The sequence below is a fragment of the Pongo pygmaeus genome, chromosome 11 (assembly GCF_028885625.2).
Source record: "Pongo pygmaeus isolate AG05252 chromosome 11, NHGRI_mPonPyg2-v2.0_pri, whole genome shotgun sequence".
In the NCBI taxonomy this organism is placed as follows: domain Eukaryota; kingdom Metazoa; phylum Chordata; class Mammalia; order Primates; family Hominidae; genus Pongo; species Pongo pygmaeus.
This window is the reverse complement of record NC_072384.2, coordinates 95,964,944-95,990,490: the sequence shown is the minus strand read 5'-3', so window position 1 is coordinate 95,990,490 and position 25,547 is coordinate 95,964,944. Positions and strand designations below refer to the sequence as shown.

The following is a 25,547-nucleotide window of genomic DNA, read 5'->3' as shown; positions in this document are numbered from 1 at the left end:
ATGCTGCCTGGGAGCCAGGGCCTGGAGTGGGAAACCTTAGGAATCTACGTGGTATTCTACTCTATTGCAGCTGAACTGGCATCAGACCACAAGACAAAGTCCTTCCCACTCTTCCCTCCCCTTTTGATAAGTAGAGGAGACTCTTATGTCCACCACCACCACAGATCCTTGGGGAGTTTTGCCAGGCCACAGCCAATGTTCACTTAAGGCCCAAGGGCTCTTCAGTCAGGTTGTGGTGCATGTTGCTAAACCTAGGACCCACTTTCACAAAAGTGGGCTCCCCTCTGGCCCAAGATAGGTCCAGAAATTCCTTCTAACAGCCAAGGCCTGGAATTGGGGACCCCAAGATCCCACTTCATACACTACCACACTGTGGCCGAGCTGCAAGGCCGAGGTATCTAAACTGCAAGACAGAGTCCTCTTTACTCTTCTCTCTGCTTTTCTTAAGCAGAAGGAGTCTCTCCTGGTAGCCACTACAGTTGTGAATGTGCCAGATCACACCTGAAGCCAGGACATCTCAGAGTCTCATGTAAAGCCCAGGGTGTTTCCTAACTGGCTACTGCTCCTGATTATTCAGTGCCCAAGGGCTCTTTAGTCAGCAGGCGATGAATTGTGCCAGGAACGCATCCCTCCCTTCAAGCCAGTGGGTTTTCTTCTGGCCCATGTGTGTCTAGAAATGTCTTCCAGGAGCTAGGGCCTGGGATGGGAGCCTCATGACTCTACCCAGTGCCCTATCCTACTATGGCTGAGCTGGTATCCAAGTTGCAAAGTCCTCTTTACTCTTTTCTCTTCCTCTCCTCAAGTGGAATGAAGGGGTCTTCTTTGGAGCAGTGAGCTCTGCTGCCTGGGGTTGGGGGAAGGATGGCACAACCACTTCTTTAGCTGGTATATCACTAGGTCATGTGCTCCCCAAGCCCACTGGATGTGACCCCACACAGCACTAAAACTTGCCTGGGAGTTGCAGTTCTTGTGGCCTAGACTGCATTTCAAGTTGTTTAGGGCCTCAGAACACTTTAGCCCATGGTGGCAAGGTTTGCCAAAACTCAGGTTGTAATGTCTGGAATGGGTGATTTCCCTCTGGCTAGGGCTGATCTAAGTGGTCCCTCCATGGGCATTGGCTGAGGTCTGCCCATGTTGGCAGCACCGAGTTCCAACACAGAGTCCCACTCTCCCTCCCTGAGAACACAGATTCTCAGTGCCTCGCAGCTGATGCTGGGGGCTGGGGGAGGGATGGCATCCACAATTCAAGACTATCTTTCCTACCCTCTTCAGTGCCTCTTTCCATGATATGAAGTTAATACCAGGTACTGTGATCATTCACTTGATGTTTGGTTTTCATGAAGGTGCTTTTGGGTTTAGATAGTTGTTAAAGTTGGTATTTCTAATGATCAGTGGAGGCTTCTATTCATCCATCTTTCTCTGCCTCGATCTTGATTTTAAAATATTTAAGTGCGCCCAGCAAAACGTAAAAATCATTCAAAACTTTCTATACACAGGAAATTATAAAAAAGAGTTAAAGTGATTACATATGTATTTTAAAAAATTGTTCACTTAAATGAAAATTTGTTAAAATCATTAGAACCAATTTTTACATATCAGTCTCTAAGGGAGTTCTCTCTTTTTAAAAGTATTTGTACTTGGATTGAGGTCCTTCATATGTGACTGTGTGTGTGTAAAATATACATATATGCCTATATATATTCTTTTTAGAATATTTTTATATTCTATATGAATTAGTGTTGGACATCAAGTGATTCTTTGGTTATGAATGATTATAAATGTAGTTGGAGAGTTAACCTGTAAATTCCTGTTCATTAAAGGAAAATTCCTTTGGAAAAATGAATATCGAATATGGAGAGTATCATTTATTTATCTTCCTAGCTATTACTGGAAATATTTAGGAATTTGGGGATTATTTATTGTGAATTTCTACTGTGCATAACAACCTTTGACAGAATTAGCAAATAGGATTCATTGCCTGATATTTCAAATATTTCTATATTTTAAAAAAGATTAGTACCACAAGGGCAAGACAGCTGGTGAATTTATTCAGTACAGAAATCAGTCCTTTATTATCGGTGAGGGGAAATAAAAATCCAGTCATTTGACTACATAGATAGCTGATTAACTAAATTATCAAAAATATATTTTCAGTTAGACATTTTGTTACTTGTAGAAATCACCATGGTTTGCATCCTGTTGGTTTGGATTTACAACATAAAAACATTTAGTCTAATTAGAATAATGTATCAATGAACAATTTCTAAGCAACTTTCTCCTTCAAAAACATTGTTAGGTCTTCATTATTTCCTTCCTTCTCCCTTTCTTCCCTTCCCCTTCCCCTTCTTTCTTGAGACAGAGTCTCATTCTGTCACCCAGGCTGGAGTGCAGTGATGTGATCTCAGCTCAGTGCAACCACTGCCTCCTGGGTTCAAGCAATTCGCCTGCCTCAGCCTCCTAAGTAGCTGGATTACTGGCGCCCGCCACCACACCCGGCCAATTATTTTTGTATTTTTAGTAGAGACGGGGTTTCACCATGTTTTGAACTCTTGACCTCAGGTGATCTGCCTGCCTAGACGTTGCAAAAGGCTAGGGTTACAGGCATGAGCCACCACGCCCGGCCGATTTTTAATATTTTCTTAAAAATACAAAGGAAGGGTCAGCCACAGTGGGTCACGCCTGTAATTCCAGCATTTGGGGAGGCTGAGGTGGGCGGATCACCTGAGATTAGGAGTTTGAGATCAGCCTGTCCAACATGGTGAGGTTAGGAGTTCAGGACCAGCCTGGCCAACATGGCGAAACCCTGTCTACTATCTCTACTAAAAATACAAAACAAACAAACAAGCAAACAAACAAAAAACAACCTAGCACGTGCCTGAATCCCAGCTACTTGGGAGACTGAGGCAGGAGAATCGCTTGAAGTGGGAGGCTGAGGTTGCAGTCAGCCAAGATCGCGCCACTGCACTCCAGCCTGGGTGACAGAGTGAGACTCCATCTCAAAAAAAACAAAAACAAAAAAACTGTATAGGTCAAAATAGTTCAGGGAAAGAGGAAAAAGTGGAATTTACAGTACAGTGAAAGCCCCTCCATGTTTAGGTTATCACATTCCCACATGCCCAATACCCATAAAACAATAATTTCATTCCATGACACAAACGAGCTCCTGTTACCTAGAATGGTAGTCCAGAAGTATTGGTACCAGGGGGACTGGAAATAACGAAGAAATGTTGGTTGTCCTTGAGTATTCAGTCCTGGGATAAATGAAACAAAGCCATCTGTCTGCTGCCCTACCACTCTGCTGCAGCACTGCTGGCCCCTCAGCCCCTTACCCTTGCTCCTTCTTGCCACTGGGCCCATGTTCCCTCCACATGCAGCCCTCTCCACTTGTTTCATTCCCTCGTTTCCTACTATTTGTGCTTCTCCAAGATATGGGAACTACCCTCCACCTCTCACTACTTCACATCCTTACGATATGCTCTGAGCAGTGTGCCTGTGCAGCAGTTGTCTCTGTTGCAAGCTTGAAGTTTTACATTTGTTCTGGTGGTTATTTGGGTAAAAAGAGACTCCCCAACTAGACTGCAAACTCAGAGAGGGCAGAGCCCATGTCTGTCTTTCGTCACAGTGTATTGCCAGCACCTGGCACAGTGTCAGGCCCATAGCAGGTGCCCATAAAAGGTTATTCTGAAAGAGTAAGTCGTCACTCAGATAGTATCTGCTTCATATCTATCTTCTGTGAACCCACAGCACTCCTCCCTGGTTTTCCACGTGTTGTTGAGCATTTTCTTTCTTTTTCTTTTTTTGTTTTGTCATTTTGGGAGGGATGAGAAGGAAACTATGCTGTAGTCCCTGATTTTGAACCAAAAGTGTTGACTTCTAATAAGTCTGTGCATAGTTATACAGTGTATTTCCACAGGCTGTTTTGTGACACAAGCTGTTTGTTAAAATGTCACCTATAATTTTTGTTTTCCCTCAGGCTTACATTAAGAAAGTGGAGGTAACTGATATGATTGAACTAGAACAGAGATTAGTGGATTCCAAAAACTGCCTCGCCTTCCTCATCGAGTATGTCAACTTTTCTCCAGCAGACATTAGGCTAAATAATAGTGTTTTCCAGTGGTATGGAAGGATGGGAGAAATTTTTGAAGAACACAGGAAAATCATTAAAGAGAAAATAGAACAATATCAAGAAGGTCTAAAGGTTGGCATCTTAGATATTTTATTTTCATTTTCTGGAAATGTTTTATTTTTATCTTTTTATGTAGCATTGTCAATTATTTTGAGTGCGTACTTTTTTAGCTTTCTCATACTATAATGTTATAATCTCACTATAAATGTTAGTGGGAGACAGTAATATATTGGATCTTTTATAATGCTTATTGGATGATTAAGGAGTCAGTAGTATATTGATCAATATGCAGTCATTTCTTGATTTTTCAAGGTAATGTGAAAAAATGGAATATATCGTGCATAGATGACAGTTAATAAAAATAGTATTTATCTTACATAATTTATAGTACTATTTTCAGTTTTTAAAAACTGTTCAAATATCAAAGCTCCCTTGATGAAATGTGCTTTCATACCTCATAATTGCTCACTCTCCTGAGCATTGTGCCCAGAATCGTCACTCTAACATTCAATAACTCCAGCTTTTTTCTTGGGGGAGAGGGGGCAGTCTTCCATATAAGATGGTTTATGATTTGCCCATTTCACTGTCCAGCCTCATTGCCTACTTCTCGCCACTCCTCACTCATGACTTTTCAGTAACCCTGTCAACTTCTAGGTGTCTGCTCTCCTATGCTTCTTGTCTCCTGCACATTCTCCCCATCATTCTGAGCACACCCCCACCCCACATGTGCCTGTTTGTCTAGCACACTCTGTTCATTTTTCTGAGAAGCCCTCTCAGCAGACCTCAGTGCTGCTTATTCTTTCCTGTGCTCTCACTTTGACCACATCTCCACTGGACAATTATCTGATCATTATGTTAGTATTTGTAAGTCTGCCTCCTGATGGGATCATCAACTCCTTGAGAGCAGGGCTGTTTCATTGTTAACATTTCTCCATTTATATCCACTTCCCAGCACAGTGACTGACACACAGAAATGCTGTGAGCATTCCATAGCTACTGTCTTAGTAAATGACTTAATATTTACAGTCTCATTTTACAGATGGAAGAGTAAGTTTCCCAAAGATTAAGAGATTTGTTCTAGGTCAGCCAGTACAGACGTCCTTTAACAGCAAGCCATGCTCTCTTTCTATTACACTTATAGCAAATGTAGTTAATTGGCAAAATATGTTGTTTGGAGAATAATTCATAGGCTTAAAAAGACTCTTCATTTTAAACTGTAGTTTGTATTTTTGTTTTACATTAAGGCTATATCAAATTTTTTAAAAAACTGCAGAAAACATCATGAGTAGTAAATATTAGGTGTTTAAGTTTCAATATAATGGACTCTTGGAAAATTGCTAAGAATTATTTATGCTATGTTTTAAAGTATGCTATTCCACAAACTACGCACACTGTTGATGAACTTTTCCTCTCATTTTCCCTCCCCTACTGGACTAGAGCAATAAATTTGCCAGGAAACTAGAGAAAAGAGGACAGAAATCAGCCTAGATAATCTATAAAATAGAAAATCTATTTTTGAATAACCTAAATTTTTTGAATATTTTATTGAGCTATTTTTTAGAGCCATTTAATTTGGAATGCCTTACCAATACCAATTATGTAATAAGGCTTTTTTACGTAAAACATACACACTTATCTTATGTTAGAACACTATAGTTTTTAAGCGTTTAAATCTGGATTTATTTACCTTACATGTTTCTTGTGAAGAGAGCCCATGGGACAAGAAAAATAATCTTGGAATATCTTGCTTTAGTATTGCTGATTGAAATGATATCAGAGCACAATTAAAGAAATTCCATTTTTTCCGGTTGTTTATAAAAATAGCATAGGTAAATGAAATTTTCTTTTAGTCCCATTCTTGATTATTAAGAGATTTTTCAAATGCTGATAAATTATTTGTTTGTATAAATTCTTCAGCATATTAAAGATCACCATTGTCTAACATTTTCACTCATTTTATTAGCTAGAACTTCTTACATAGATAATACAGAGTTGACTTTTTCTAATCTGTGAGTTAGAGGAATCTAAATCCATTAATTTAAAATTTTACAATTCTGCATATTTTAGATCTCAGTCATTTTCCAGATCATCCTTTTATGTTTTACCAGTGACAAAATATAATAATAATAATTCTGATAACTCCTACAATGTTAAAATTTTTTGACACCAAGGGGTTTTAACTTTTGAGAATACTAACAACAAATTGTTTTTATTAGTTACGGTGTGAACGGTTTGTGGAGGAATTGGAGAGTTATGCTAAACAATCAGAAGAATTTTTTTCATTTGGAGATCTTCAGGATGTTCAGCGGTACCTAAAAAAGGCTCAAATACTGAATGGAAAGTTGGATTTAGCTGCAGATAAGGTATAATTCAAAAATTCTTAAAAAGATGAATTAGTTCAATTAAAAAAGCATTGAATTCATTTTAGTTATTCACCTTTAAGAAATAGATTCAAATAAAACAGTAACCACATTTAATTAAAGGATAATAGAATGACACAAATAGATTTTATAGACATGCTTCAAGGAGTAGCAGTATTGCTGTTTTCTATTGGTAGTGATAACATTTTTTTCTGTGTTAAAGATAAAGTTATATCTCAGTCTTCTTTTTAAACTTTGCTTTGCATCATTTAATTATTTGCATCATAGTTCACTATGATAGTTGGGAGTCCATAGTTTTGAGCAGAAGCAGGCAAATGATAGTACCTGGTACTGTTTAGTTCTTCCATATTCTTAGAGGACAGCTTAGATTTAGTGGCCGTGTTTTAAAATAAGGTCCATTATTTTCTCTCACCAAGCAATTTTGTTCCCAATACTACTGTTTCAGAAATCAGCTTTTTCATTAGAGGAAGCTGGAGGAAAAAGAGCCATACCCTTTGCCATATAAGATATTTACAGAGTTTAATTATATTTTATATGAAAAGGAGAATGAAAACATACGATTAACTATGATGCTCTTATCATTTTTCTTACATTGAAAGATCTTAATATCTTATTAGTTCAGGTAATTGTTTTATAATAATCACAAATATGTCAACACACGTGGAGAAAATAAAAACTCTAGTTATTTTAAACCAAGGCCACTGAGGTGGAACAAAATGGCTGAATAGAAGCCTCCACTGATTGCTCCCCCCACCACCCACAGGAAACCAAGTTTTAACAATTATCTGCACACAGAAAATCACCTTCATAAGAACCAAAAATCAGGTGAGCAATCACATTACCTGGTTTTAACTTCATATCACTGAAAGAAGCATTGAAAACAGGAAAAACAGTCTTGAAACGCTGATGCTGCCCCTCCCCATTCCCCAATAGCACCCATGTGGTGCAGAGAGAGAATCTGTACACATCGGGGAGGGACAGCATAGTGACTGGGGGACTTTGCATTGAACTCAGTGCTGCCCTGTTGCAGCAGAAAGCAAAACTGTTCTGACCTCAGCTGGCACCTACCCACACAGAGAGCATTTGGACCAGACATAGCCAGCAGGGAAGCACCCATCCCAGTGGTCAGAACTTGAATTTCTCAGCAGGCCATGCCACTGTGGGCTAAAGTGCTCTGGAGTCCTAAGTGAATTTAAAAGACAGTCTAGGTTACAAGGACTGCAATTCTTAGGCAAGCCCTGATGCTGTCCTGGGCTTAGAGCTGGTGAACTGGGTTAACATGTGACCTAAGGAGACACCATGCAGGGTGGCTGAGGAAGTGCTTATGCCATACCTTTCCCAACCCCAAGCAGTGTAGCTCACACCAATGAAGGTGACTCCTTCCTTCTGCTTGAGGAGAGTAGGGAGGAGAGAAAAGACAGGTTTGTCTTGCATCTTGGATACTAGCTCAGCCACAGTAGAGCAGGGCAACGTGGAGGGTTGTGAGGCCCCCATTTCAGGCCTTATCTCCCAGATGACATATGTAGACATGCCCTGGGCTGGAAGAGAACCCACTGCCTTGAAGGGAAGGACATAATCCTGGCAGGATTCATCACCTGCTGACTAAAGAGCCCTTAGGCCCTGAATAACCAATAGTGATATCCAGGTAGTATGCTATAGGCCTTAGGTGAGACTCTGATACATGCTGGCTTTGGGCACCATCTCAGCCACACTGGGACAGAGAACCAAGTGGGACCTTGGGGCCCCCAAGTCCAGGCCTAGGCTCTTAGTATTTCTGGACCTGCCATGGGCCAGAGGGGAGTCCACTGCTCTGAAGGGTGAGTCCCAGGCCTGGCAGTATTCACCACAAGCTGACTGAAGAGTGCTTGGGCCTTAAATGAACATTGGCAGTGGCCTGGCAGAACTGCCCATGGGCCAGTGGTGGCAGCAGCAGGAGAGGCTCTTCCACTTGTGGAAAGAGGAGGGAAGGGTGGGAAGGATTTTGTCTTGTAGTTTGGGTTCAAGCTTAATAGAATAGAACACCACACCTGGAGAAAGATGCCAATATTCAAGTACAAGGTTATAGAACACCAAGCAAATTTAACCCAAAGAAGACTACCTCAAGGCATTTAATAATCAAACTTCCAAAGGTCAAAAATAAAGGAACCTAAAAGCAGCAAGAGAAAAGAAACAAATAGCACACAATGGAGCTCCAACACATCTGACTGCAGGCTTTTCAGTGGGAACCTTACAGGCCATGATAATGGCATGACATATTTAAAGTGCTGAAAGAAAAAAACTTGTACCCTAGAATAGTATATCTCATGAAAATACCCTTCAAACATGAACTAGCAAGAGAGACTTTCCCAGACAAACAAAAGCTGAGAGATTTCATCAACACCAGACCTATCCTACAGGAAATGCCATAGTTTTCGAATCTGAAAGAACAGGATGAGCAATAGTAAATCATCTGAAGGCACAAAACTCACTGGTAATAATAAGCACACAGAAAAATAGACTATTATAATACCATTTAATTGTGGTATGTAAACTACTCATGTCTTAAGTAGAAAGACTAAACGATGAGCCCATCAAAAATAATAAATGCAACTACTTTTCAAGATGTAAACAGTACAAAAAGATATAAAGAGAAACAAAAAAAGTTAAAAAGCAGGAGGATGCAGTCAAAGTGTAGATTTTTAAATTAGTTTTCTTTTTGCTTGTTTATGCAATCAGTGTTGTCTTCAGTTTAAAATCATGGGTTATAAGATATTATTTTCAAGCTTCATGGTAATCTAACATAAAAACTATATACAACAGATGCACAAAAAATGAAAAGCAAGAAATTAAAACATACCACCAGAGAAAATCACCTTCACTAAAAGGAAGATGGGAAGGAAGGAAAGCAAGAGAAGCCCACAAAACAATCAGAAAACATAAAACAAAATGGCAGAAGTAATTCCTTACTTATCAATAATAATATTGAATGTAAATGGACTAACTTCTCTAATCAAAAGATACAGCATGGATAAATGGATTTTTTTTAAAAAAAATAGCAAGACCTTTGAAGGTCTGTTGCCTTCAAGAAACACACTTTACCTATAAAGTCACACATAGACTGAAAATAAAAGGTTGAAAAAATATATTCCATACCAATGGGAACAAAAAATTACCAGGAGTAGCTATGCTTGTATCAGGCAAAATAGACTTCAAGACAAAAACTGTGAGAAGACACAAAGTATTATATAACGATACAAGGGTCAATTCAGCAAGAGGATATGACAATTATAATGTATATGCAACAAACACTGGAGTGCCCAGATATATAAAGCAAATAATATTAGAGTTAAAGAGAGAAATAGACCTCAATACAATAATAGCTGGAGATTTAAACACCTCACTTTTGGCACTGGACAGATGTCCCTGACAGAAAACCAACAAAGAAACATCAGGTTTAATCTATGCTGTAGACCAAATGAACATAATAAATATTTACAGAACATTTCATCCAACAGCTGCAGAATGCGAATTCTTCTCCTCAGCATATGGATAATCCTCAAGGATAGACCATATGTTAGGTCAGAAAACAAGGTTTAAAACATTTTAAAAAAGGAAATGACATCAAGCATCTTCTCTGACCACAGTGGAATAAAACTAGAAATTAATAACAAGAAGAATTTTGGAAACTATACAAACACATAGGAATTAAGCAATATGCTCCTGAATGAGCAGTGGGGTCAATGAAAAAATTAAGAGGAAATTGAAAAATTTCTTGAAACAAATGATAATGGAAACACAACATACCAAAACATATGGTATCTAATGAAAGCAGTGCTAAGAGGGAAATTTATAGCTATAAGTGCCTACACCAAAAACAAACAAACAAACAAAAAACTAATTATGCACCTTAAGGAACTAGAAAAGCAAGAGTAAACCAAATCCAAAATCACTAGAGAAAAGAAATAATAAACATCAGAGCAGAAATTTAAAAATTGCAATGAAGAAAACAATAAAAATTAATGATATGAAAAGTTGGTTTTTGAAAAAATAAAATTGATAAACCTTTAACTAGACTACCTAAGAAAAAAAGAGAGAAGACCCAAATGAGTAAAATCAGAAATGAAAAAGGAGACATTACAACTAATTCTGTAGAAATTCTAAGGCTCAATAGTGGCTACTGTGAGCAACTGTATGCCAATAAATAGGAAAATCTAGAGGAAATGCTTAAATTCCTAGATACACACAAAGTACCAAGATTGAACCATGCAGCAATCCAAAACCTGAACAGACCAACAACAAGTAACAAGATTGAATGCATAATAAAAAATCTCCCAGTAAAGAAAAACCCAGGACCCAATGGCTTCACTGCTAAATTCTAGCCAACATTTACAAAAGAACTAATGCCAATCCTACTCAAACTATTCTGAAAAACATAGGAGGAGAGAATACTTCCAGATTTATTCTAGGGGGTTAGTATTACCTTGATACCAAAACTAGACAAAGATACATCAAAAAAAGAAAACTTTAGGCCAATATCCCTAATGAACATTGAGGGAAAAACCCTCAACAAAATACTAGCAAACCAAATTCAACAATGCATTAAAAGCATCATTCATCATGATCAAGTGTAATTTATCCCTGGGATGTAAGGATGGTTCAACATAAACATATCAATCAATTTGATCCATCATATAAAGAGAATGAAGGACAAAAATAATATGATCATTTCAATTGGTGCTGAAAAAGCATTTAATAAAATTCAACATCACTTCATGTTGAAAACCCTCATAAAACTGGCTATTGAAGGAACATACCTCAACATAATAAAAGCCATAAAAGACAGACCCACAGCTAGTATCATACTGAATGGGGAAAAACTGAAAGAAAGCCTTTTATCTAAAATCTGGAACACATCAAGGATGCCCACTTTCACCACTGTCAGTCAACATAGTGCTGGAAGTTCTAGCTACAGCAGTCAAATGAGAGAAAGAAAGAAAGGACATCCAAACTGGAAAGGAAGAAGTCATATTTTCCTTGTTTGTAGATGATATGAACTTTTTTTTTTTTTTTGAAACAGAGTCTCACTCTGTCACCCAGGCTGGAGTGCAGTGGCGTGACCTCGGCTCACTGCAACCTCTGCCTCCTGGGTTCAAGCAATTCTTCTGCCTCAGCCTCTCTAGCAGCTAGGACTACAAGCGCGTGCCACCATGCCTGGCTAATTTTTTTTTTTTTTGTATTTTTAGTAGAGATGGGGTGTTACTATGTTGGCCAGGCTGGTCTCGAACTCCTGACCTCGTGATCTGCCTGCCTTGGCCTCCCAAAGTGCTGGGATTACAGGCGTGAGCCACCGTGCCCGGCCAATATGATCTTGTAATTGGAAAAATGTAAAGACTCCTCCACAAAACAACAACAACAACAACAACGACAAAACTATTAGAACTGATAAAGTCAGTAAAGTTACAGGATACAAAATTGACATACAAAAATCAGTGGCATTTATATATACCAAAGGTGGACAATCTGAAAAAGAAATCAAGAAAGTAATCCCATTTACAATAGTCTCAAATAAAATTAAATACCTAAGAATTAATTTAGCCAAAGAAGCCACAGATCTCTACAATGAAAAGTATAAAATATTGATGAAAGAAATGGAAGGTGACACATAAAAAGGTATATTCCATGTTCATGGATTTGAAGAATCAATATTGTTAAAATGTTCATACTACCCAAAGCAATCTTCACATTCAATGTAATCCCTATTAAAATGCCAATGAGATTCCTCACAGAAATAGAAAAAACAATCCTAAATATTTTTTGTCTCTTGCCCATTCCCACAGTTCTACAATTTTTATGGAACTACAAAAAACTTAGAATAGCCGAAGCTATCTTGAGCAAAAAGAACAAAACTGGTGGAATCACATTACCTAGTTTCAAATTAGAATTCAGAGCTTTAGTAACCAAAGCAGCATGGTACTGGCAGAAAAACAGACGCATAGACCAATGGAACAGAATGGAGAGCCCAGAAACAAATTCATAAATCTACAGTAAACTCATTTTAGAGAAAAATGCCAAGAACATACTTTGGGAAAAAGACAATCTCTTCAACAAATGGTACTGGGAAAACTGGATATTCATATACAGAAGAATGAAACTAGACCCCTATCTCTCACCATATAAAAAATCAAATCAAAATGGATTAAAGACTTAAATCTAAGACCTCAAACTATGAAACTACTACAAGGAAACACTGGAGAAACTCTCCAGGAATTTGGACTGGGCAAAAATTTCTTGAGTAATACCCCACAAGCACAGGCAAAGCAAAAGTGGACGAATGGGATCACATCCAGTTAAAAACTTCTGCACAACAAAGGAAACAATAAACAACATGAAGAGACAACCCAGAGCATGGGAGAAAATATTTGCAAACTCTACCCATCTGATGAGGGATTAATAACTGGAATACATAAGGAGATCATACAACTCTGTTGGAAAATCTCTAATAACCTGAATTTAAAATGGGCAAAAGATCTGAAGAGACATGTCACAAAAGAAGACATACAAATGGCAAATAGACATTTGGAAACATCATTGATAACATCACTGATCATCAGAGATGTGCAAATCAAAACTACAATGAGATACCATGTCACTTCAGTTAAAATGGCTTTTATTCAAAAAACGGTCAATAACTGCTGTCAAAGATGTAGAGAAAAGGAAACTTTCATACACTGTTGGTTGGAAGGTAAGTTAGTACAACCACTATGGAGAACAGTTTGCAGCTTCCTTAAAAAACTAAAACTAGAGCTACCATATCATCCAGCAATCCCGCTGCTGGTATATACCCCAAAGAAAAGAAGTCAAGATATCAAAGAGATATCTGCACTCCCATGATTGTTGCAGAACTGTTCACAGTAGCCAAGATTTGGAAGCCTAAGTGTCCAGCAAGAGATGAATAGATAAAGAAAATGTGGTATCTGTACACAATGGAGTACTATTCAGCCATAAGAAACAAAAAGATTCTGTCATTTGCAACAACACTGATGGAATTGGAAGTCATTATATTAAGTGAAATAAGCCAGGCACAGAAAGACAAACTTTGCATGTTCCCACTTGTGTGAGCTAAAAAGTAAAACAATTGAACTCATGGAGATACAGAGTAGAAGGATGGTTACCAAAAGCTGAGAAGGGTCGTGATGGGGTAGGGGGTAAGTGGGAATGTTGAGTGGGTACAAAAAATAGTAAGAATAAATAAGATCTAGTATTTGTCAATAATAATTTAATTGCACATTTAAAAATAACCAAAACAGGGCCAGGCACAGTGGCTCACACCTCTAATCCCAGCACTTTGGGAGGCCAAGGCAGGCAGATCACTTGAGCCAAGGAATTTGAGACCAGCCTGAGCAACATGGTGAAACCCTATCTCCATTAAAATTACAAAAATTAGCCAGGCATGGTGGCACGTGCCTGTAGTCCCAGCTACTTGGGAGGCTAAGGTGGGAGGATCATTTGAGCCCAGGAAGTCGAGGCTGCAGTGAGCCAAGATCTTGCCACTGCATTCCAGTCTGGGTGACAGAGCGAGACTGTCTCAAAAACAAACAAAAAACCAAAAGTGTATAATTGGATTGTTTATAACACGAAGGATAAATATTTGAGGGAATGGATACCCCATTTAACATGTGATTATTAGGCATTGTATACTTCTATCAAAGTATCTCATGTACACCATAAGTATATACACCTACTTCTGTGTACCCACAAATATTTTTTAAAAACTGAGGCCACTGAAATTTTAAGTAACCGCATAACCCATGTATTTAGCTAACGAACACTTTTCAGTTCTCTTCTCAACTGTCCATGTCCTCACATATTTCACAGTTAAACTAAGAGGAAGTATTCAAGACTGAACTCAAGTTTCATTTTCTTTACAGAAGCATCTGTGACTGCGGTATTTCAGCACTCTCTCTCAACTCTGGTGTTAGCATTTTATAGTATATTTTATTCATTTTAAATTTATTTCTCTGATATGTCTTTTCTATTACTTTATATTATTATTATTATTATTGAAAAATTAGTTAAATTTTCACCTATGTATATATTTTCTCCTGAGCTGGATTACTAACTCTTTGGAGTTAGTATTTTGCAATATAATACTTTTTTTCTATTTTCCGCAGTACCTAACACAATGCTGTGTATATTAAAAAATATTTAGGTTCTTGTTAACTAAAGAATGATGCTGTGTCCTCAATGTGTCTAGACAGACAAAAACTCTTTCTTTATATATGTAAATGTGCATTAACTATTTTAACTAATGTAACCAGACATTGGTCTCTGAAAACTGTAATAAAAAAGAAATAGGGGAATGCTATTCAGCCTTAGAGGGAGAATAAAAACGGGAAATCCTGTCATTTGTGACAACATGGATAAACCTGGAGGACTTATGTTAAGTCAAATATGCCAGGCACAGAAAGACACATACCACATGATCTCAGTTATAGTGGAATCTAATAAAAAATCAAATTCTTAGAAGCAGAGAGTAGAATGATGCCTACAAGGGTGGGGCTGGTGGGTAGTGGGGATTGGGGAAGATGTTGGTCAAAGGATAAAAAATTTCAGTTAGGAGGAATACGTTTAGGGTATCTATTGTGCAAATTGGTAACTACAGCTAATAGCAATGTATTGTATACTTGAACATTGCTAAGAGAGAAGATTGTGTAGTGTTCTTATTACAAAAAAATAAGTGTGTGAGGTAATATATGTTAATTAGTTTTATTTACCCATTCCATAATATATACATTTTCTCAAAACATGTTGTGTACCATAAATATATACATTTTTGTCAATTAAAAAAAGAAATTTAGTAAATAGGAAAATGAGATTACTGCTCTGTTTTTCTAGATTATTGAAGTTTAACTTCAGGGCTTAGTAAGGTTTTTTTGGCTCATATTTGAAATAGATATTTTAAAAAACTTAATTTGCAGTATCATTCACTTTCAAAATAACTAATATATTCAATACTTATCCTTTCAGATTGAGCAGTTTAATGCTGAAGAGGAAGCATTTGGTTGGCCACCATCTGTATATCCTCAACGTAAAAAAATCCAAGATGGCTTGAACCCTTATCTTCGTCTTTATGAAACTGCTGTTGAATTTAGCAGCAAATATAGAGCATGGACAGAAGGGCCATATCACAAAGTGAATCCAGACCAAGTAGAAGCAGATATTGGAAATTACTGGAGAGGATTATATAAACTGGAGAAAACCTTTCATGATTCTCCATATGCATTGGCAATGACAAAAAAAGTAAGATCGAAGGTGGAAGATTTCAAGCAGCACATTCCTCTCATTCAAGTGATCTGTAATCCTGGTTTGCGCCCCAGGCACTGGGAGGCCATGTCTGCCATTGTTGGTTACCCTTTGCAGCCATCAGATGACTCCACAGTCTTCTCTTTTTTAGACATGAATCTGGAACCATATATAGACCGATTTGAAGGTATTAGCGAAGCAGCTAGCAAAGAATATTCTCTTGAAAAGGCGATGGAGAAGATGATTACTGAATGGGATGCAGTGGAATTTGTCATCCATTCTTATAGAGAAACTGGGACATTTATTTTGGCATCAGTTGATGAAATTCAGATGTTGTTGGATGACCATATTGTTAAAACACAAACTATGCGAGGATCTCCTTTCATTAAGCCTTATGAAAAACAAATGAGGTAAAGTGATATTTATATGGCAATGTTTATGCTATGTTACCAAAATCACTTGTATTTAATGTAAAGTTCTTTTGAGAATTATTTCACACATAATATTTCATACTTAATATTTTATTTCTTTTGAGAATTGATTCTGCATTTCATACTTAGCATTTCATACTAAATATTTAAGATCTTTAGATATTTAAAGATATTATAATCAATGGCTTCATTGCTATTGGAAGATTGCTCATCCTTTGCTATCATCTTAATGGTTTGTTAACTTCTATATTCATAACAAAGACAGTGGACAATCAACATCCAGATATTCGTTTTTATTGCCTACAATATGATCTTATTTTTTAACTCTCAAAAATAATTTTGTATCTGTGAACTGAAGATAATAATTTTATTTAAAAAATATATTAGCTTGTCATAGAGGATTGCTGAATATCTATTGTAATTTCTACTCGCATGCGGGATGGCAAATAAGGGAAAAAGAATGAAACTATAATTTTAGTTGGGAGTTTTAAGCATCATACACAGCCAATTAAAGTAAGCCTAGCTGTCTGTCAATGTTTCCAGTTTTTGTAATTTACATTAGGCAGGCTATATATTACCTTAAAAAAAACAGAGTCCATCAAAATCAGACTACTGTCTTCAGTGGATTTTCATGGCAAGGGAATGCTAACAGCTTGATAGTATCTGCCTCTGGTGACTTAGGTGTTATACACTTGGGCATGTTCTGATTGGTCTTGGCTCATTCTCTGTGTTTGGTCCTTCTGCCTTCTGCCAGCTTGCTCCAGCATGCACATTAAGAGAAGAATTTTTAAACTACTCTGAAAGTGGTACATCTAGATTCCATTTTAAGGGACTGTGCGTGATATCATTAGCTGCTTGGAAATTTTCTGAATCACACAAAAATTAGATAGAAAAAGAGGGAAGAACAACAGAAGAAAGCAGAAGCATTCAGGTCTTCTTGTGCAAAGAGGTTAAACAAATTCACTGATAAGCATTGAAAGAAAAATATTTTAGACATCTGAAAATGCCTGGTTACTTGGCGAACTTATTAACATGTCTTAGTTTTAAAGATCTAAAATCACAGAGCACCACTTAAATGATGAGTAATGTGTTAATATACGTAAGACTACGCCACATCTAAGTTCTGTTGCTATTTAATTAAATTAATTAATTAATTTATTTATTTGAGATGGAGTCTTGCTCTGCTGCCCAGGCTGGAGTGCAGTGGCACGATCTCAGCTCATTGCAACCTCCGCCTCCTGGATTCAAACAAAGTTGCTATTAATAAATCATTCTTCCTTATGACTATGTTAGCTCTGATAGCAGAGTAATTACAACTGTCTGGGTTCAAATCTTGGCTCTATTGTTTATTATCTGGCTAAACTTGAGCCTGGCACTTTCCTCTATGTGCCTTAGTCTCTCCATTGATAAATAGATGTTACAATGGACCTTACCTCATAGGGTTGACATGATGATGGACTAAACACATAGAGACCTTAGAACTGTGCTTGTAAAATTATTAGTTTATGGAGTAATTATATTTATTCGTGAGGAAATTAAATCATTATCTGTATTCTCTATGTTTAGAAATGAACTGATAACCTATTGTAAATTTAAATATTCCACCTTTTCATAAGTGCCACACTATTTTGGAGTATGTACATTTTTCTTTAAATGCCAGTTACATCTTATAAATTGAAATACAGTTGACCCTTGAACAATTTAGGGTTTTAGGGGCGCTGACTCCTCACACAGTTGAAAACCTGCATGTAACTTTTGACTCCTCAAAACCTTAACTACAAATAGCCTACTGTTAGCCAGAAGCCTTAAAAACAACATAACACATACTTTGAATGTTACATGTATTATATACTATATTCTTATAATAAAGTAGGCTGGAGAAAAGAAAATGTTATTAAGAAAATCATGAGAAAAATATATTTACTATTCATTAAGTGCCAGTGGATCATCATGAAGATCTTCATCCTCGTCATCTTCATGTTGAGTATACTGAGGAGGAAGAGGAAGAGGAGGGGTTGGTCTTGTTGTCTCAGGGATGGCAGAAGCAGAAGAGGTGGAGAGGGTGGAAGGGGAGACAGGAGAGTCAGGCAAAGTCCATGTAACCTTTATTGAAAAAAATCCGTGTAAAAGTGGACCTACACAGTTGAAACCTGTGTTGTTGAAGAGTCAACTATATTTTAGAAATAAGGGCTTTATTCTAGAAATAAAGCCTTTATGAGCCCAAATTAAGGGGGAAAAAGAATGTTAAAGGAAAGGAGTATTGGATGTAACTATCTTTCCTCAGAAGTTCAGAGTACCCTTGATTGGGAATACCTTTACTGTCAACAAAATCTCGTTTTTCAATTTGTGCTCTCTAGCCATGGAACTAGATAGCAGAAAGGTTTGTTGCCATGACATATACAGAAACCAGCCCAATAGTAGATAAGTATATCTTAATGTGTATATCTGTATAAGCATAAATGTTATATTATTATCTTTAAACATATTTTGTAGAACAAATCTAGTGATTTATCTTTAAATGCAACTAGATGAATGGAAATTGGAATATTATATACTTTATATATGAGATTGTATATAATGTATAACAATTGTATAACATTATATACAACATTGACAACCTAGTTGTGGTTTTGAATTTTGTCATTTGAAACATTTGCTTGGTTTGCTGTCAGTAAGAGCCACTGTGTTTTGCTCCTCAGAGAATGGGAGGGCAAGCTCCTACTGCTTCAGGAGATTCTGGATGAATGGCTCAAAGTCCAAGCCACGTGGCTGTATCTGGAGCCCATTTTTAGCTCTCCAGACATTATGTCTCAAATGCCTGAGGAAGGCAGACGTTTTACAGCTGTTGATAAGACATGGAGAGATATAATGAGAAGTGTCATGCAGGTAGGTGAAAAAAACCTCCAAAAATGTCATTATTTGGTTGAAGTGACATGATTTTTGTTTCCAGAAATCCGTATAAGCCATTATTGTTTCCAATAAGCCATTATCTATTTCATACATACATTGTCTTTTCAGCTATTATTTTAGAATGCCAGGAGCAGAAAATGTTGCGAGCAAAAGTAGATATTTTGTCCTGATTACTCCTTGAGGTCCAAATTGGAATTTGCATTGTTTAACAACCTTTGGTTCTATGATTGGTTCTTATCTGATGCACTGGAGGGAAGACACTGTACGAGGCACTTGCTGTCTCCATCTATTCTGTGGCTGTCTTGTTATGGAATATGCAACCCACTGAAACATGTCCAGATGCCAACCACTCAACACATTTTTCTGGTAGGGGCCTAAAAAAAAGATGAGTTGCAAAGATAAGTGTATCTAAAAAGTCCAATAAATGCAAATAAAATGCAATAAAGAAAGAAAAATACACAAATACTGTGGAGGAGAACTTAAAATTTAAGCTAAAGAGAGAATTTAATAAAAACCGGTAACACTAAAAAAAAGTACGTTTTTTGTTCAATTCAGAAGACTTTTTTTTTTTTTTTTTTTTTGAAACAGAGTCTCTTTCTGTCACCCAGGCTGGAGTGCAGTGGTGCAATCTTGGCTTACTGCAACCTTTGCCTCCCAGGCTCAAGCGATTCTCCGGCCTTGGCCTCCCAAGTAACTGAGATTACAGGTGTGTGCCACCATGCCCAGCTAATTTTTGTATTTTTAGTACAGATGGGGTTTCACCATGTTGGCCAGGCTGGTCTCAATCTCTTGACCTCAAGTGATCCACCTGCCTCGGCCTCCCAAAATGCTGGGATTGCAGGCGTGAGCCACCATGACCGGCAGAATACATTTATTTACTACCTCAGAAGCATGGTTGTGTGTCATTTAATATTAAAATAGAAAAAAATTAGTTATTAAATCATATCATTAAATGGATATAAACTTCTGCTTTGGTATTTTGATAAAATATAATACTATAAGGTAGGATAAGTATTATCTTAAAAATGTCCTACCCTGAAATAGAAATATGCATATCTTTATTGTTATTTAAACTTTAAGAGCTGTTACTATAATCTGAAATATTGATAATACTGTATTGACGTCAACTATATGATTTGATAGGAAAATATTCAGAGGGATGGACATGGTTTTATTTATTTCATCTTTACCTCATTTATATAATAATACCTGAAACAAATCTTTTTATAAACCAAACTTTTGTAAAATTAATCACACTGGAATTAATTCCATATTTAAAGAACCTATTAGTAAGTTGCTTTGTAACACAATCATCTCTAATTAATTTATGTCATAAATTCAGTCTTTTATCTATAGCTTCCTTACAGCAGTGCAAAATCCTTATAATATGGATATATTTTCATTTAGAAGGTGATGAAGGAGAATTTTTAGTTTTAAAAAGCAAAAAGTAGATACTTATATTCTTTTAGTTAGTATATTTAAAAAATTCTTTTTAAATATGTAATCAAAATACTCTTCAAAATTCCATATTGCTAAGAAATTTTATAGATATCTCAGTTCTTTGAAAGGGCAGCTGTGTTGGGCCTTGTAAATAAAGGAGGCAAAGTTTTATCCTGTAAAACCACTGGAAACAAACAAAAACATTACTTACCCTCATTTCTAAATAAATAGGTATTTTTTGTTGGGAAGGGGAGAGTAACACTTCATTTACTTTTGCTTAAGACTTGATTGTCGGGGGGAGGAGCCAAGATGGCCGAATAGGAACAGCTCCGGTCTACAGCTCCCAGCGCGAGCGACGCAGAAGACGGGTGATTTCTGCATTTCCATCTGAGGTACCGTGTTCATCTCACTAGGGAGTGCCAGACAGTGGGCGCAGGTCAGTGGGTGAGTGCACCGTGCGCCAGCCGAAGCAGGGGCGAGGCATTGCCTCACTCGGGAAGCGCAAGGGGTCAGGGAGTTCCCCTTCCAGAGGTGACAGACGGCACCTGGAAAATCAGGCCACTCCCACCCGAATACTGTGCTTTTCCGACGGGCTTAGGAAACGGTGCCCCAGGAGAGTATAGCCCGCACCTGGCTCAGAGGGTCCTACGCCCACGGAGTCTCGCTGATTGCTAGCACAGCAGTCTGAGATCAAGCAGCAAGTCGGCAGCGAGGCTGGGGGAGGGGCGCCCGCCATTGCCCAGGCTCGCTTAGGTAAACAAAGCAGCCTGGAAGCTTGAACTGGGTGGAGCCCACCACAGCTCAAGGAGGCCTGCCTGCCTCTGTAGGCTCCACCTCTGGGGGCAGGGCACAGACAAACAAAAAGACAGCAGTAACCTCTGCAGACTTAAATGTCCCTGTCTGACAGCTGTGAGGAGAGCAGTGGTTCTCCCAGCACGCAGCTGGAGATCTGAGAACAGGCTGACTGCCTCCTCAAGTGGGTCCCTGACCCCTGACCCCCGATCAGCCTCACTGGGAGGCACCCCCCAGCAGGGGCAGACTGACACCTCACACGGCTGGCCAGGTACTCCAACAGACCTGCAGCTGAGGGTTCTGTCTGTTAGAAGGAAAACTAACAGAAAGGACATCAACACCAAAAACCCATCTGTACATCACCATCATCAAAGACCAAAAGTAGATAAAACCACAAAGATGGGGAAAAAACAGAGCAGAAAAACTGGAAACTCTAAAAACCAGAGTACCTCTCCTCCTCCAAAGGAACGCAGTTCCTCACCAGCAACGGAACAAAGCTGGATGGAGAATGACTTTGACGAGCTGAGAGAAGAAGGCTTCAGACGATCAAATTACTCCGAGCTACGGGAGGATATTCAATCCAAAGGCAAAGAAGTTGAAAACTTTGAAAAAAATTTAGAAGAATGTATAACTAGAATAACCAATACAGAGAAGTGCTTAAAGGAGCTGATGGAGCTGAAAACCAAGGCTCGAGAACTACGTGAAGAATGCAGAAGCCTCAGGAGCCGATGCGATCAAATGGAAGAAAGGGTATCAGCCCTGGAAGATGAAATGAATGAAATGAAGCGAGAGGGGAAGTTTAGAGAAAAAAGAATAAAAAGAAATGAGCAAAGCCTCCAAGAAATGTGGGACTATGTGAAAAGACCAAATCTACGTCTGATTGGTGTACCTGAAAGTGATGGGGAGAATGGAAACAAGTTGGAAAACACTCTGCAGGATATTATCCAGGAGAACTTCCCCAATCTAGCAAGGCAGGCCAACATTCAGATTCAGGAAATACAGAGAACGCCACAAAGATACTCTTCGAGAAGAGCAACTCCAAGACACATAATTGTCAGATTCACCAAAGTTGAAATGAAGGAAAAAATGTTAAGGGCAGCCAGAGAGAAAGGACGGGTTACCATCAAAGGGAAGCCCATCAGACTAACAGCGGATCTCTCGGCAGAAACCCTACAAGCCAGAAGAGAGTGGGGGCCAATATTCAACATTCTTAAAGAAAAGAATTTTCAACCCAGAATTTCATATCCTGCCAAACTAAGCTTCATAAGTGAAGGAGAAATAAAATACTTTACAGACAAGCAAATGCTGAGAGATTTTGTCACCACCAGGCCTGCCCTAAAAGAGCTCTTGAAGGAAGCGCTAAACATGGAAAGGCACAACCGGTACCAGCCACTGCAAAATCATACCGAAATGTAAAGACCATTGAGACTAGGAAGAGACTGCATCAACTAACGAGCAAAACATCGAGCTAACATCATAATGACAGGATCAAATTCACACATAACAATATTAACTTTAAATGTAAATGGACTAAATGGTCCAATTAAAAGACACAGACTGGCAAATTGGATAAAGACTCAAGACCCATCAGTGTGCTGTATTCAGGAAACCCATCTCACGTGCAGAGACACACATAGGCTCAAAATAAAAGGATGGAGGAAGATCTACCAAGCAAATGGAAAACAAAAAAAGGCAGGGGTTGCAATCCTAGTCTCTGATAAAACAGACTTTAAACCAACAAAGATCAAAAGAGACAAAGAAGGCCATTACATAATGGTAAAGGGATTAATTCAACAAGAAGAGCTAACTATCCTAAATATATATGCACCCAATACAGGAGCACCCAGATTCATAAAGCAAGTCCTGAGTGACCTACAAAGAGACTTAGACTCCCACACATTAATAATGGGAGACTTTAACACCCCACTGTCAACATTAGACAGATCAACGAGACAGAAAGTCAACAAGGATACCCAGGAATTGAACTCAGCTCTGCACCAAGCAGACCTAATAGACATCTACAGAACTCTCCACCCCAAATCAACAGAATATACATTTTTTTCAGCACCACACCACACCTATTCCAAAATTGACCATATCCTTGGAAGTAAAGCTCTCCTCAATAAATGTAAAAGAACAGAAATTGTAACAAACTGTCTCTCAGATCACAGTGCAATCAAGCTAGAACTCAGGATTAAGAATCTCACTCAAAACCGCTCAACTACGTGGAAACTGAACAACCTGCTCCTGAATGACTACTGGGTACATAACGAAATGAAGGCAGAAATAAAGATGTTCTTTGAAACCAACGAGAACCAAGACACAACATACCAGAATCTCTGGGATGCATTCAAAGCAGTGTGTAGAGGGAAATTTATAGCACTAAATGCCCACAAGAGAAAGCAGGAAAGATCCAAAATTGACACCCTAACATCACAATTAAAAGAACTAGAAAAGCAAGAGCAAACACATTCAAAAGCTAGCAGAAGGCAAGAAATAACTAAAATCAGAGCAGAACTGAAGGAAATAGAGACACAAAAAACCCTTCAAAAAATAAATGAATCCAGGAGCTGGTTTTTTGAAAGGATCAACAAAATCGATAGACCGCTAGCAAGATTAATAAAGAAAAAAAGAGAGAAGAATCAAATAGATGCAATAAAAAATGATAAAGGGGATATCACCACCGATCCCATAGAAATACAAACTACCATCAGAGAATATTACAAACACCTCTATGCAAATAAACTAGAAAATCTAGAAGAAATGGATAAATTCCTCAACACATACACCCTCCCAAGACTAAACCAAGAAGAAGTTCAATCTCTGAATAGACCAATAACAGGAGCTGAAATTATGGCAATAATCAATAGCTTACCAACCAAAAAAAGTCCAGGACCAGATGGGTTCACAGCTGAATTCTACCAGAGGTACAAGGAGGAGCTGGTACCATTCCTTCTGAAACTATTCCAATCAATAGAAAAAGAGGGAATCCTCCCTAACTCATTTTATGAGGCCAGCATCATCCTGATACCAAAGCCTGGCAGAGACACAACAAAAAAAGAGAATTTTAGACCAATATCCTTGATGAACATTGATGCAAAAATCCTCAATAAAATACTGGCAAACAGAATCCAGCAGCACATCAAAAAGCTTATCCACCATGATCAAGTGGGCTTCATCCCTGGGATGCAAGGCTGGTTCAATATACGCAAATCAATAAATGTAATCCAGCATATAAACAGAACCAAAGACAAAAACCACATGATTATCTCAATAGATGCAGAAAAGGCCTTTGACAAAATTCAACAACCCTTCATGCTAAAAACTCTCAATAAATTAGGAATTGATGGGACGTATCTCAAAATAATAAGAGCTATTTATGACAAACCCACAGCCAATATCATACTGAATGGGCAAAAACTGAAAGCATTCCCTTTGAAAACTGGCACAAGACAGGGATGCCCTCTCTCACCACTTCTATTCAACATAGTGTTGGAAGTTCTGGCCAGGGCAATTAGGCAGGAGAAGGAAATCAAGGGTATTCAATTAGGAAAAGAGGAAGTCAAATTGTCCCTGTTTGCAGATGACATGATAGTATATCTAGAAAACCCCATTGTCTCAGCCCAAAATCTCCTTAAGCTGATAAGCAACTTCAGCAAAGTCTCAGGATACAAAATCAATGTGCAAAAATCACAAGCATTCTTATACATCAATAACAGACAAACAGAGAGCCAAATCATGAGTGAACTCCCATTCACAATTGCTTCAAAGAGAATAAAATACCTAGGAATCCAACTTACAAGGGATGTGAAAGACCTCTTCAAGGAGAACTACAAACCACTGCTCAAGGAAATAAAAGAGGATACAAACAAATGGAAGAACATTCCATGCTCATGGGTAGGAAGAATCAATATCATGAAAATGGCCATCCTTCCCAAGGTAATTTACAGATTCAATGCCATCCCCATCAAGCTACCAATGACTTTCTTCACAGAATTGGAAAAAACTACTTTAAAGTTCATATGGAACCAAAAAAGAGCCCGCATCGCCAAGTCAATCCTAAGCCAAAAGAACAAAGCTGGAGGCATCACGCTACCTGACTTCAAACTATACTACAAGGCTACAGTAACCAAAACAGCATGGTACTGGTACCAAAACAGAGATATAGATCAATGGAACAGAACA

General features: G+C 38.1%; 1 protein-coding gene across 2 annotated transcripts in view; it reads left to right on the top strand.

The window, feature by feature from the left end:
• Positions 1-25,547, top strand: part of DNAH7 (dynein axonemal heavy chain 7) — a 349,153-nt gene that overhangs the window by 93,957 nt on the left and 229,649 nt on the right. For both annotated transcript variants that reach the window (XM_054477799.2, XM_054477800.2), the window contains exons 16-19: positions 3,974-4,198; positions 6,343-6,489; positions 15,514-16,199; positions 18,920-19,106. In XM_054477799.2, coding sequence (XP_054333774.1) covers positions 3,974-4,198; positions 6,343-6,489; positions 15,514-16,199; positions 18,920-19,106 — 1,245 coding nt within the window. The remainder of the gene's footprint in view (positions 1-3,973; positions 4,199-6,342; positions 6,490-15,513; positions 16,200-18,919; positions 19,107-25,547) is intronic.